The sequence below is a fragment of the Terrapene carolina genome, unplaced genomic scaffold, assembly GCF_002925995.2.
Source record: "Terrapene carolina triunguis isolate 2854851 unplaced genomic scaffold, T_m_triunguis-2.0 Scaffold62, whole genome shotgun sequence".
Classification (NCBI taxonomy): domain Eukaryota; kingdom Metazoa; phylum Chordata; order Testudines; family Emydidae; genus Terrapene; species Terrapene triunguis.
The window spans coordinates 53,204,536-53,219,248 of NW_020664413.1; the positions used below are offsets into that span (position 1 = coordinate 53,204,536).

General features: G+C 44.2%; 1 protein-coding gene across 3 annotated transcripts in view; it reads right to left on the reverse strand.

Moving 5' to 3' along the window:
- The window catches only part of HECW2 (HECT, C2 and WW domain containing E3 ubiquitin protein ligase 2), a 240,733-nt gene that overhangs the window by 99,253 nt on the left and 126,767 nt on the right, over positions 1-14,713 (reverse strand). For all 3 annotated transcript variants that reach the window (XM_024195306.2, XM_024195308.2, XM_024195310.2), the window contains 2 exons: positions 11,423-11,517; positions 8,752-8,827 (listed from right to left, as the gene is read on the reverse strand). In XM_024195306.2, the coding sequence (XP_024051074.2) occupies positions 8,752-8,827; positions 11,423-11,517 (171 nt within the window). The remainder of the gene's footprint in view (positions 1-8,751; positions 8,828-11,422; positions 11,518-14,713) is intronic.

The following is a 14,713-nucleotide window of genomic DNA, read 5'->3' on the forward strand; positions in this document are numbered from 1 at the left end:
ATGCTTGCCGGATTGCCGGCAGCAGGAACTGGCCAACGCTAGGAGCATTGCTTTGAACGTGAAAGGAGGGCACTGCTATAATTTAAGTTTTAAGCAGCCAAAAGTCTACGGCTTACCATGTCAGCCTGGTACCCGAATTCCGCTGTCCTGCCCCGCTTGTCTGATCTCCACTGCAAGACCCCAGGCACTGAATGCGAAGGCCGAAAATTCGACCTTGTCCTGAGTGCACATGTGATAGGTGCTGTGCATGGTCTTGTTCACAGAGAAAGATTATGTTCATTGTTCACAAAAAATTATCTTTTTGAGGAATTCACTCCCTTTTTCCCATCCCACAGCTGCGACTGTCTCCCGACTTACCCTGGCATCCCCCTCCCAGAGGCTGGTGCAGATTAGGCGGAGAAAGAAAAGGACACGGGACGACATGTTCTCAGAACTTATGGGCTGCTCCCGAGCCAAGGCGGCCCAGCAGACCCAGTGGAGGGAAAACATGTCGCAATACCATCGATCAAACATTGAACGGGAGGAGAGGTGGACCGGAGGCAGGAGGACAGAGCCCCGCTGCAGTCTCTGTCTAACCGCCTTCCCCTGCCACAAAGTCCCATACCCCCCTCACCCAAAGTCCCAAGAAGGAGGGGCGGCAGGGGCCGTGAAAACTGTCACTCCACCCGTGCAGACTGCTCGAGTACCAGAAGGCTGTCATTCCCCAAAATTTGATAAGTCCTTTCCTTCCCGCCTCACCCAAGCCCCCGTCCCAGTTTCATCCCCTAAGTGTGTAGTTGCTAATAAAAAAATACGTTTCTGTTAATTACTGTTTCCATCATGTTCTTTTACAGGAGAGTGTGTTTGAAGGGTGGAAGGGGGTTGGTAATTGGAGAGGACAGTCACCTTTACCAGGGTACAGACACGGGGACAGGTTCAGCAGCAGGTCACACACACATTGCAGTCACTAGGCACCCTGGTCAGTCTGGGAGGTGGTTTTCATGTTCTGGGGGGGGGGGGAGGCTATGTGACTTTGTGGCGGGGGAGGGCGGTTAGAGATCTTATGCAGCGGTCCTTATCCTGGATCACAGAGCCACACAGCAGGGGATCTGTAACCGTCCTCCCCCGCCACAAAGTCATATAGACCCCCACACACAGAGTCCCGAAAAGGAGGGGTGGCAGGCTCCGTTGAAACAACCAGTCCACCACTGCGGACCGCTCTAGGAGCAGGAGCCTGTCATTCCTCGAGTTTAGAAGCGTTCTTTCCATCACTACGCCCGCTCGCCACCACAGTCTGCGTCCCAGTTTCAACAGTTTACCGCGAAACCCGTAATAAAGAAAACGGGGTTCATTAACAAAGTTCCATTTATTTTATTTTTAAACATGGGTTGGAAAGGGGGGGACGGGGTGAACGGAGTATGTAGCTGGAGAGGATAGTCAACATTAACCGGGTAAAGAAACGGGGGCAGGTTCAGCTTCTCTTTAAACAAACTTAAAAGTCACTGGTTACCATGCTCACTGAGGAACCTAGCTTTCAAAGCCTCCCGGATGCACAGCGCGTCCCGCTGGGCTCTTCTAATCGCACGGCTGTCTGGCTGGGCGTAATCAGCAGCCAGGCTATTTGCCTCAACCTCCCACCCCGCCATAAAGGTCTCCCCCTTGCTCTCACAGAGATTATGGAGCACACAGCAAGCTGCAATAACAATGGGGATATTGGTTTCGCTGAGATCAGAGCGAGTCAGTAAGCTTCTCCATCTCCCCTTGAGACATCCAAAAGCACACTCCACCACCATTCTGCACTTGCTCAGCTGGTAGTTGAAGAGTTCTTTTTCAGTGTCCAGGGCGCCAGTATAGGGCTTCATGAGCCAGGGCATTAGCGGGTAGGCTGGGTCCCCGAGGATCACTATAGGCATCTCCACATCCCCAACAGTTATTTTGTGGTCCGGGAAGTAAATACCTTCCTACAGCCGTCTAAACAGACCAGAGTTCCTGAAAACACGAGCGTCATGAACCTTGCCCGGCCATCCGACGTTGATATTGGTAAAACGTCCCCTATGGTCCACCAGTGCTTGCAGCACCATTGAAAAGTAGTCCTTTCGGTTAATGTACTGGCTGGCCTGGTGGTCCGGTCCCAGGATAGGGATGTGAGTTCCATCTATGTGAGTCTGGGAATCCCATCGCGGCGAAGCCATCTATGATGACCTGCACGTTTCCAAGGGTCACTACCTTTGACAGCAGTACCTCAACTATTGCGCTGGCTACTTGCATCACAGCAACCCCCACGGTAGATTTGCCCACGCCAAAGTGGTTCGCGACTGACCGGTAGCTGTCTGGCGTTGCAAGCTTCCAGAGGGCTATGGCTACTGGCTTCTGGACAGTCAGGGCTGCTCGAATCCGGGTGTCCTTGCGCTTCAGGGCAGGGGACAGCAACTCACAAAGTTCCAGGAAAGTTCCCTTCCGCATCCGAAAGTTTCGCAGCCACTGTGATTCATCCCAGACCTGCAGCACTATGCGGTCCCACCAGTCCGTGCTTGTTTCCCGGGCCCAGAATCGCCGTTCCACAGCATCAACATGACCCATTGCCACCATGATGTTCACGGCGCGGGGTCCCGTGCTTTGTGAGAGGTCTGTGCCCCTCTCAGACTTAATGTCCTCACCGCGCTGCCGTAGCCTCCTCGCCCGATTTCTCAGCATCTGCCTCTGGAAAAGGTGTACGATAAGGTGCGAGGTGTTGACAACGGCCATAACTGCAGCGATGGTCGCAGCGGGCTCCATGGTCGCAGTGCTGTGGCATCCACGCTGTCACTGACCAGAAAAGTGCCCGAACTGATTGCCTGCTGGCGCTTTCAGGGGCTCGACCCAGAATTCCAATGGGCAGCGGGGACTGCGGGAACTGTGGGATAGCTGCCCACAGTGCACCGCTTCCAATGTCGACGCTTGCCCCGTTAGTGTGGACTCACAAAGTCTAATTACTGTCCTTAGTGTGGATACACACGTTCGACTTTGTAATATCGATTCCACATATTCGATTTAAGTAAAATCGAACTATTCTCGTAGTGTAGACATACCCTAAGTTTGTCTTCTTTGGCAGACTGCTTTCTTCACTGCTTTCCTCCCTTGGTAATCAGAGTGCTGATGAGCAGTAAAGGTATTTATGAATGGACAGATGCTTAGTTAGCACCACACAGGGTCAAGTCAGTTGAAATGTTATATTTAGCCATGTTCATCTCTGATGGGAGTGTTAGCAAACCAAGAATGGATCACAGCATTGCCGCAGACAGAGGGGAAAAGGCCATTCTGGTGCAGAAGAGCATTCTGAGTGAGTGAATAGATGAAGACAGCTCCTCCCCACCATTCCCATACCTGCAAATTAGGTGCTCCACTGAGCAGCTATTTTGGGAACAATAGGCAGCATATTCAGAGATGTGTCCTGCAGGGACTTCATTAATAGAAACTTTACGTTCTGAAACATTAAAATGAGCAGAACAAAATGCCATCATTTGTAATTTCTTTAATTGCTGGAGCTAAAGGCTGAGTTTTCAACTTGAATGAGAAGGAAAGATGTGGATACACAGGCTAGATAATCTAGTGATCACTTCTGGCCTTAAAACACAGTTTCATTCACTTCAGCTTCACTGAGCGTTCAATCATGGAACTAAACTTTTACAAAGAGTTCATGTTCCATGGGTGGGGACAGTTTTCAGAACTGCCAGGCTTCATGGACATAGTATGCGCCATCTTGGAGTGAGCACTTCAGGAGTGTGGCGGGGTGGGGGGGAGGAAGAGGAATATTCCCAAGGAGATGACTGCATATTAGGGGGAAAGGGATGTGGAGCAAAGCACGCTCCCAGAGGTCTGACAGCATGGGTGCCAGGGGCATGCTCCTGGTGACAGCAGCCTGCAGAAACGTACTACACTGAATGGTACATGAAGAAGGCAAGCAACAAGGCTAGCCCTTGATGGGGGAAGAAGGAGAAGACCTGGAGGTCAGCACTCCTGGTGTTGGTTTGAGACTTAAATTTCATTCACCACTACTGCATCATGTTAGTAGGCCAAGGCTAATTTTGAGAGTCCTAGATTAGAAGTTTGCTCCCCAGAAGCTGCCAGGTTAGGAGACATCCTACTCCCAGAGGAGGATTTTGCTCACTTGCGATAACACGTAAAAGAGTCTATCGCATCATTCAGAGATCAGCAGATGAGAGCAGAGGGGTGGGGAAAAGAGCACAGAAGGAGACAGGGTTCCCCACCCATCACTTAGACTCATAGACTCATAGACTTAAAGGTCAGAAGGGACCATTATGGTCATCTAGTCTGACCTCCCGCATGATGCAGGCCACAAAAGCTGACCCACCCACTTTCCCTTAACTCAGCTGTTGAAGTCTCCAGATCGTGATTTAAAGACTTCAAGTCGCAGAGAATCCTCCAGCTTGCGACCCCTGCCCAATGCTGCAGAGGAAGGCGAAAAACCTCCAGGGCCTCTGCCAATCTACCCTGGAGGAAAATTCCTTCCCGACCCCAAATATGGCGATCAGTAGAACCCCGAGCATACAAGCAAGATTCTCTAGCCAGACCCACATTTTACCAGCGATGGCACTTTATTACCTAATTGACTAAAATCACGTTATCCCATTAAACCATTCCCTCCATAAACTTATCTAGCCTAATCTTGAAGCCAGAGAGGTCTTTCGCCCCCACCGTTTCCCTCGGAAGGCTGTTCCAAAATTTCACCCCTCTGACGGTTAGAAACCTTCGTCTAATTTCAAGCCTAAACTTCCCCACGGCCAGTTTATATCCATTCGTTCTCGTGTCCACATTAGTACTGAGCTGAAATAATTCCTCTCCCTCCCTGGTATTTATCCCTTTGATGTATTTAAAGAGAGCAATCATATCCCCCCTCAGCCTTCTTTTGGTTAGGCTAAACAAACCGAGCTCCTCGAGTCTCCTTTCATAGGAAAGGTTTTCCATTCCTCGGATCATCCTAGTGGCCCTTCTCTGTACCTGTTCCAGTTTGAATTCATCCTTTTTAAACATAGGAGACCAGAACTGCACACAGTACTCCAAATGAGGTCTCACCAGTGCCTTGTATAACGGAAGGAGCACCTCCTTGCCCCTACTAGAAATACCTCGCCTAATGCATCCCAAGATCGCATTAGCTTTTTTAACAGCCGCGTCACATTGCCGGCTCATAGTCATCCTGCGATCAACCAGGACTCCGAGGTCCTTCTCCTCCTCCGTCACTTCTAACCTATGCGTCCCTAGCTTATAACTGAAATTCCTGTTAGTCATCCCTAAATGCATCACCTTACACTTCTCACTATTAAATCTCATCCTATTATTATTACTCCAATTTACAAGGTCATCTAAGTCTCCCTGCAGAATATCCCGATCCTTCTCCGAATTAGCAATACCTCCCAACTTTGTGTCATCCGCAAACTTTATGAGCCCACTCCTACATTTGGTTCCGAGGTCAGTAATAAATAGATTAAATAAAATCGGACCCAAAACCGAACCTTGAGGAACCCCACTGGTGACCTCCCTCCAACCTGACAGTTCCTCTTTCAGTACTACCCGCTGCAGTCTCCCCTTTAACCAGTTCTTTATCCACCTCTGGATTTTCATATCGATCCCCATCTGGGGAGGAGAGGAGCTACTACTATGTGTTCTCCCAGAAGGTGTATCAGAGTAGGAGCAGCTCTGGGCCACCGCAGCTGTCTAAGAGCTGACAAGGTCTTCCTCTACTCCCTAGGGAAACCATCTGGAGAAAACACTCAGATCAGGAATTGGAATGGGGTGTTGGAGTGAGACGAGGTGAAGAGGGAAGATGCAGTACTGCAGGAGAACTGGAGGAAGAACTTGGGGATCTCTTGTGTGAGGATCATGAAATAAAGATGGGAATTTTGGGGCAAAAGGAGGGTCAAATGGGAAATTTAATGCTAAGCCATCCAAAAATGTTAAGTCATCTCTGGCTCTGAAACCCAGAGAGCTAAGGAAGCCGAGACAGGGAAAAAAAGACAAGTGAAAGGAGACAACGGTTTGGAAATGAAACCAAGACCACTAGGTGATCCCAGGCGATCTGGATCTCCAAACAACTGAGTCTGAGATTGTCATTCTGTTCATGCAAAACACACTTTTGGCCACTCTGACAGTTGATATGAAGAAGTATCTGATATTTAAAGGCAAAGGGAACCTTATTGAAATAGGATTTCACTCAAACTCTATTGGAAGGCAGAGTGCATCAAGTGAGATTGTACATTTCTGACTACTGCAGTATGGCTCAAACTTTCAAAAGTTCTCTCTGACATTGGGTGCCCAACTTAAGAAATCTTGGACCAGATTTTCAGAGGTGGTAAGTACCTACATTACATATTCATTTCAATTGGAGTTGTGGGTGCTTGGGACCTCTGAAAATCAGGCTCAGGTTAGGAACCCAAAAGAACTGTCTCTTTGAAAATCTTGGCTTATGCCTGCTGGAGCCTCTCTGATCACATTTTCCTGGGGTTCAAACAAACAGATATTAAAGCACCCCAGTCCTTTTCATCATGACTAAATTGACACATGCTGTAAAGATTATAGCTAAAAGGTGTAGTGCAATTAAAATACTATCTTGTGCTAGAGATGCACAATTGCTATTTTAATTGTTTTCGTTCAATCTCTTCTTCTCCAGGTTTCTCTACTATAACTGACCTTCCTGCTTAGGTCATGAGAAGATGTAGCATACAATTTAGAAAGTCATTTTAATGTCATTTGTGTTCACAATTATTATTTGTAAGTGTCAATACAGAATTCTTCAGCAACTTGATTTTTCCTTTCTTCTGAGAGAGTCCTCTCTTAGGGCAACCAATAGTGAAAGTTATTCATGTAATTTTTAAAAGGATATTTTCTCCAGTCTGCCAGATCAGCTAGTCTGACCTCCTATGTAGCACAGGCTAAGAGCATCCCCACACTAAATCCAGGAACAGAAATTAGTCCAAGGTATTACAGCCCTCAGGAAACTAAGCTATTATGTGCCACAGGCAGAGGCTAGGAAGGACCAAAATGGACCAATCCTCAAGGCCCCTGAAATGGGAGGAAACTGATTAAGTGAGATGAACCTAGATGATCCTGACAAGAAACCTGCACCACACCCTGGAGAGGATGGAAAAAAATCCCCCAATCTGACCTGTTGGAATATTCTTTTCTAACTCCACATATGGCAATCAAACTAGTCCCCGAGCACGATATATTTCATTGTACCACCAAACCCCTATGAATACCTAGCAGCGCACCATCTGAAGTAAGAGATGGATTGTACACACTGCAAGTGATCGGTCCTGTGGCTAATCACTGTGCATGTGTTCTTTGTAGAGCTAGACCCCCTTTATGCTACCTTTCTGCCTCCTAGCTAGATCAGTCTCATATCTCCTACTTGTGGGTCACTTCTTTTGTGGGAGATACAATCCTCTGCAAAAGTGGATATTTCATCAAAATATTACATAGTAAATTCAACTGTCCTCTGAAGCGATATTATACCAACATTGGAGAGTAATGCAATCACTTAAGTATGAAACAGAGGGATTTGGGCTATGACTTAAGTGTAAATTTCAGTAGTGGAGTCACTACTGATATCTCTCTATAATCACACTCATACAGGGGGCTGGGACTAATCTTTCACCTCCAAAAGTAGAAACTTCTAGCACTTAAAGACAAAAAGAGACCTTCTTTACCAACATTAGTTAGGTCCCTGATCCTCTGTGTGGCCAGCCCAGGAGGACAGTATCATTCACACAAAGACACTACCCTGCAAAATTCTGCTCTACAAGGTAGAAGTATCTCCTTCTCCACACACAAAAGCCCAAACACTTAAAAAACATACTACCTTTCCCCAGACGCAGTACCTTTATGGAAAAATCTTATTAAATTTACCATTCTATAAAATGTTTAAATCAACCATACATTTCCTGCAACTGAGCTAGAACTCTGTTACACTCTATAGGTTTTTAGAGTGATTTTTATCGAACCCTACTCATTTTTATAGGCTTTCTTGTGTTTTTCCCCATTAATTGCTACACAACCATTCTAAAAGGCAGCTTTAGTGTGTTCTAGTCCTACAGAGAGAGAGAGAGAGAAATCTCCTCAGGTTTTTGTTGTCTGTTCTTCAAGATTTAGGGACCAGATTCTACCTCCTTTGTTCACATTGAGATACTTTACTCTCATGAGACCACATGTAGAGTAAGCACTAATCAACATGAGTAAGAGTTTAATTCCTTTTCTCTGTTACCGATGGGGAAAAAAAAGTATTCAAAAAGATTTCACTATTTACAACCCTTGTTCTGGCACTCTGTCCATCTCTCAAAGCAATGGGACTAAACTTGCATTCCATTAGCCCTTTTCTATGTGCAGAAAAGCTAGCTTTACCACTACTCAGTCTGAGATGGATGTTCCCTCGGGCACACTGAAAATTTCTTGGAGATTTCTCATGCTAGATCCATCAAATCAGTTTCATTCACTTCTGGATATAAATGAATCTTGCTTGCTTTCAACATATACATGTTCTCAATGAAATTATATCATTTGAACCACTAGAGTGCGCTCCTAAAGAAGACAGATGTAGCTGAAGAGGAAATGTTTTCCATCTTTGGGTATTTTAGCTCAGTAGTTTCTTTTTTTTAATATATAAATGTACATTTGCTTTGCCATAGTACAGTTGGAGTTAATTCCGACTTTCAGTAATAATCGAATACAAAACTGATGCCTGTTTTAGTGGGATAATGCAAGATACTTCTGAAATCTTACCTGATAATGCAAAGCTGACTAGTTTCCGAGATTGTTGAGCTGCAGAAGCACCTTCCTCCATGCCTTCCGCCCCCATCTAAAGAGGGAGAAAAAAATGAAGCGTATCATGGCATTTTTCATTTGTTTTTGTATGTTCATGAGGATGATTATGAAGTACTCAGGAGAAGAATATTACCCATAGACAAAGCTACAATCTGAAAACACCAGTTTCTGTCCACCCCAAATTCCCTGGTATTTCACGAATACTGATGACTGTCTGTGCTATGTAGTATCAATATTGCAATACTGAGAATCTTCCGAACATACATAATGCATGGACTATTAGGTGTGTGGAGGGTATTAACTGGAGAAAGTGAAAGCCCTTCTTCCTCATAGGTTTTTGTGTCTTCTCAAAAAAAAATCAATAGCGCAAATTAGCATCTTATACATAAGCATGAGCTAACCACAGACACTGTGCAGTAAGTACTTCCATGTACCATTTATTACCTAAACACAAAATACATGGCTCACTGAGGGCAATCAAAAGAGAAGACTATCAAAATATTTAACATCTATGTGATAAAATAAGGCACATCAGATTTCTAAGTATGGCATTGATCTGAAAGCCATGCTCATACTTGGGAAACTTTCACTGAGGTTTATTTGTACTTTCCCTGATGAGAGCTTTTGTTTGTTTGTTTGTTTTTGTAAGTTTCACTTATTAGAAATAAATCTGCCCCATTTCCTCCTTCAAAATGGAGTTTTTGCAAATGCATCAGTAGGAGGAGCTTGCCTTTTTTCCAAGAGTGACATGTATCCAGCTAAACAATCTATCACAAATCATGGACTATTGGAGTATGTCTACACTGCAGCTGGGCGGGAGCCTCCCCAGGCTAGAGGAGAGTTTATTCAGGACACATGCAAACAACATGCATGTGATGGCACCTTTCAAGATCAAGACAGTCAGTGCTAACTGCTGCTCTGCAAGATGCTGAAGACTCTAAACTCCCACTGGAGATGCTCAGCACCTTGCAGGATTAGGCTCAAGCCACCCAGTTCCCAAGATAGTATCAAACAGCTCAGTGTGTTTAGATGTATGTTCTATGGGATTCTCCCATATTTCCTATTCTGTTGTTCAGGGCCCTTGCTGTACTACAGCAAACTCACTTATCAACCAATTAACAGAAGGTCCTACTTAATAGAAAAATTACATTCACCAAATGACTTCACACTGGATTTAATACAATTGCATCCGCTTACTACCAAGTGACATTAAACAGGCTCCTGTTCAATTTATTTTCTTTTAAATCCCTGGTTTTCTGTTCCAAAAGGCATTTAATGTTGATTATTGTATGCATCTCAAGAGAGTTCTCTGTATTTTGATTAAATACGTAATCTACAAATGAAAACTCATTTTAACTTAGTTCGTTTTGCTTAGTTGTATAGTTGTGTGTGGTTAAAAACTATGTAAATCTGACTAGACTGAAATACAGTTCAGTTGTGTGCAGTGACTAAAAATGGTGTCATGGAGGTTCCACGTTTATCGTGTCTTCCTTTCTGTGTTAGGTGTGCATAGTTCACAAGAAAAAAAATTCTAACTAACCAGATTTTTAATCTCAACTTGGTATCTCAGAGTGAAATTGGGCTGTTTCCATCTCTTGTACAGAGATACTGAAGAACAAATTATTCCCTTAGTCTACACCTGTGCAGTCCTATTGTCTTCAAATAACGTCTTCAGTTGCAACGGTATATTTCCATTAGATTTCAATAGCAGTGCACAATTACAACTGAGAATATAATGTAGCTTTTTGCATGTAATTTTAAATTAAGAGGTTGCAGACTTTAAAAAAGTGATAGTAGTAGTAGGTTGTCATCCTCTATGCAGGCCAGTCTCTACAGGAAGATAAGGCAAACATTTGCCAGTGGGCTGAACAGATGATTTGAAGACAGGAAAATTTAATACTAAGACGAACGAATCCTGGGTTCTACTCCAAGTTCAAAAGGGAACATGCTTTAGTGATTACAGACCCTTCTGCCCTGTCTCCTCCCTCCCCGCTTCTTTCCCTGGTCCCGCTACCTATCCTTGACCAAGCCCTCCCTGACCACTTGTCCCAGTCCCCTCCAAACCCAACTCATTGTCCCAGTCTCAGCCCTCCCATACTCGGCCCCACATCCCAGTCCCACCTTCTATTGAGCATCTGTAAACTGAGATTTTCAAAGGCTCATGACTTGGCCAAATTTCTGTGGATTTCTACAGGGATGGCAAAAAGCCCTCTGCTAAATTTCAAGTCATTGTGCTTCTCAACAAAACAACTGTTTTGCCCATGCTAAATATACATATTTCCTAACCTCATTTTGAGGAACAGTTAAACTGTTTTGGCTCATACTTTCTAAAAAGATTCAGCCTGAAGTAGACACACAGCATGAAAAATCTCAGCCCAACCAGTTAAAGTCTGGCAAAATTATAAGCAATTGAAAATGAAGTCTTATCATTAAAAATATTGGGTAACCTTAACAAGAGCCATAACTTCTATGCAGCCTATAACACAACTGCACGGCATCAGGTAAAATCACAAAAATCCCAGTTAATGGCAAAACTAGGAGATTGATGTTGATATTAAGTGGACTTGAATGACAGGTTAAATGATCTCCTTACAGATAAATTACAAACTAATATAAAGGCTCCACTTACCATCACAGCAGGGTTTTTCACAGTGATACATGGGGTAGTAGCTCGCAGGGCTCCACTAATACCATGGTAGTATTTAAAACAGATCTTTATTTCAGCTGGGAAAACAAACAGACAGACACTCATGTGGAATCCATACATTGTTAATGTGGGACAAAACAGAGGTAGCCCCACGCTTATGGGGAAAATCAACTGAATCGTAGTTCACTCTTCTGGAAATGAGTAACGGGCTGTTTCACCAACATTATTTATTAATCTATCCCATCTCCAGTATAAAGGCATTTCAATGAAAGTTATGATCTATATTTCCTTCCAAATTCTGGAAACCTGAAAATCTTTCTTTCTTAAAGAGGAAAGAGCCAAATCCTGAAATCACTTCAAAGCCAGTAAAAACCTGGTGGCCCATTCACAATAATCACTTGATAAGAAAGATAATAAATTTCAGCATGTGGTTTTGTCCACATGAAAGCACCAGCCAAGACAGATATTGACCTGCTTTTTATACATCTTCTGGAGCCAAATAACAGGGAAACAAGATAATTGAATAATGTATTTAGTATTGGCATTGACTTGTGAAGGGAGAGCTCCATTTTACTCTAAAAAAATAAAGGTGAATTAAAATTACTTAAGATCTTCATCAGACCTAGAACTAGATTTCCTGCAATGCAAGAGACCATATTGTATTGCATGCAAGCTGTTTTATGCTTAAACTATTTTGTCATAGAACTATTAAACCCTGGAAATGATATAGCCCTAGATATAGCTACTTTTCAACATTTGGTCAGTTTAACTGAAGATATTTTGTATCTTGATATTTTATGCAATAATTAAGGAACTGACTATTTGGCTTCTCAAGGGGGAAATATGATACAAATATGCTAAGATTAATACATTAATATTTTTAGATCACAGTAAAAAGCACCAGCATGCATTATACTGAGATGAAAATTTAACCAAGAGGTAAAAGCTGAGGCTCTGCCTAAATTGCATATGAAAACTTTTTTTTAAATGTGGATACTGTTCTGGAATACAGAATGGTTATTAATTCTACAATAACTGTGGTTATCCAAGATGTCAGTGTGGAGCCCACTGTAGGTGTGCATCTGCCTCATGCACACCAGAGTGAAGAATTCTGAATAGCAGTGCATGCTATGGCCACCACGTTCCCTGTGCCTCCTCGTGCTCTTATATGAGGACAGAAAGCAGCCACAGGCCTCCTTCAGTTCCCTTGGAATTCTAAGCCCAAGGTTGCTGAGGACTCTGAAACATGGGGATGGAGGATAGGGTGTGGAATCCACACTGTGTACAACAGGAGTAGGCAACCTTTCAGAAGTGGTGTGCCGAGTCTTCATTTATTCACTTTAATTTAAGGTTTCGCGTGCCAGTAATACATTTTAATGTTTTTTTAGAAGGTGTCTATCTCCAAGTCTATATTATATAACTAAACTATTGTTATATGTAAAGTAAACAAGGTTTTCAAAATGTTTAAGAAGCTTCATTTAAAATTAAATTAAAATGCTGATCTTACGCCGCCAGCCTGCTCAGCCCGCTTCCAGCCTGGGGTTCTGTTCACCTAGGCCGGCAGCGGGCTGAGCGGGGCCTGCTGCCGGAACGCCGGCTGGCAAGGGGCCGGCAGCCGGGACCCCAGACCTGGGGGGGCTGTTCAGGGGTCAGGGCAGAGGTCTGGAGGTCTGGGGGGGGTGCAGGGCAGAGGGCAGTGGGGGGATTCAGGAGGCAGTGCAGAGGGCAGTGGGGGTCTACAACGTCTCGTAAAACCACAGTTACTGCAGGGTAAGTAACTGTTCTTTCTTCAAGTTAAGATACATAGAGATTAAAGTCAGAAGTCATCTAGTCTGACCTCTTGTATATTACATGCCATTGAATTTCACCTACTTATCCCTGTATTGAGCCCAATAAGTTATGCATTATTCAAACACAAGTTGTAATTGACTAAAGCAGGGGTGGCCAACCTGAGCCTGAGAAGGAGCCAGAATTTACCAATGTACATTGCCAAAGAGTCACACTAATATGTCAGCAGCACCCCCCATAAGCTCCCCCCACTCCAACCTGCAGCGCCTCCTGCCCACCAGCAGCCCCACCAATCAGTTCCTCCCGCTCCCTCCCCACGCCTCCCGCCCACCGTGATCAGCTGTTACGCAGTGTGCAGGAGGCTCTAGTAGGGAGGGGGGGAAGAGCGAGGGCATGGCAGGCTCGGGGGAAGGGTTGAAGTGGGCGCAGAGCCTGGGGCAGAGCAGGGGGTTGAGCACTGAGCATTCCCTGGCACATTGGAAAGTTAGCATCTATTGCTCCGGCCCTGGAGTCAGTGCCTACGGAAGGAGCCACATATTAACCTATGAAGAGCTGCATGCGGCTCCAGAGCCACAGGTTGGCCACCCCTGGACTAAAGCATCTCTCTTCCAGAAAGGAACCCCGTCTTGATTTGAAGACACCAAGAGATTGAGAATCCACCCACTTCCCTTGGTAGTTTGTTCCGGGGATTAATCACCCTCACTGTTAAAAATGTATGCCTGATTTCCAATTCGAATTTGCCTGGTTTCAACTTCCAGCCACTGGCTCTTATTATGCACTTCTCTGCTCGATTAAAGTGCCCATTTACTACTTGTTATTTTCCCCCCATGAAAGTATTTGTACACCATAATCAAGTCACCTTCAATTTTTGTTGAAAAGCTAAAGACGTATTGTACTTCAGCTATAACAATGTGGAGGCCCTTCAGCACTGTACGTACAGATCCTCTTATGAATTGGGGGGTGGGGGGAACTCTTTCACAGCACTATTTACTGACAAATCTCTTACATTTTCAGCAATACATAAGGGTTTCTATAATCTCTATTGATTTTTCCCCAATTCGAAAAACAGGAATGAAAACACATAAAAGATTATTTCCATAGAATGCTGGGAATTTATTTTACTTGTCTCTTTGCAACAGATGAGATCGTTCTAAACAGAAGTCCACAACTTAACAATTTAAAAAACATTTATAAAATAAATGTTTGTACTTTAATCATAAGACATATTACTATACATTTTTTCAAGAGTTTGAGCTTTGATATCCCAGGTATTCACAAAATTTCACTTGAAGACATTCTCCCATTCAGGCCCAAGCACCAAAAATATAAACTCATCATGGAAATACTTCTTTTTAGAACACAAGGCTCAAGTCACTAGTTTGATGCCATCAGGATTTAGCTAAATAAGGTCCCGTCTGTGGTCCTAACTCTCCAAAGCTATGGCAGCCATGATAGACCAGTCAGCTATGGCTTCACACTACTATG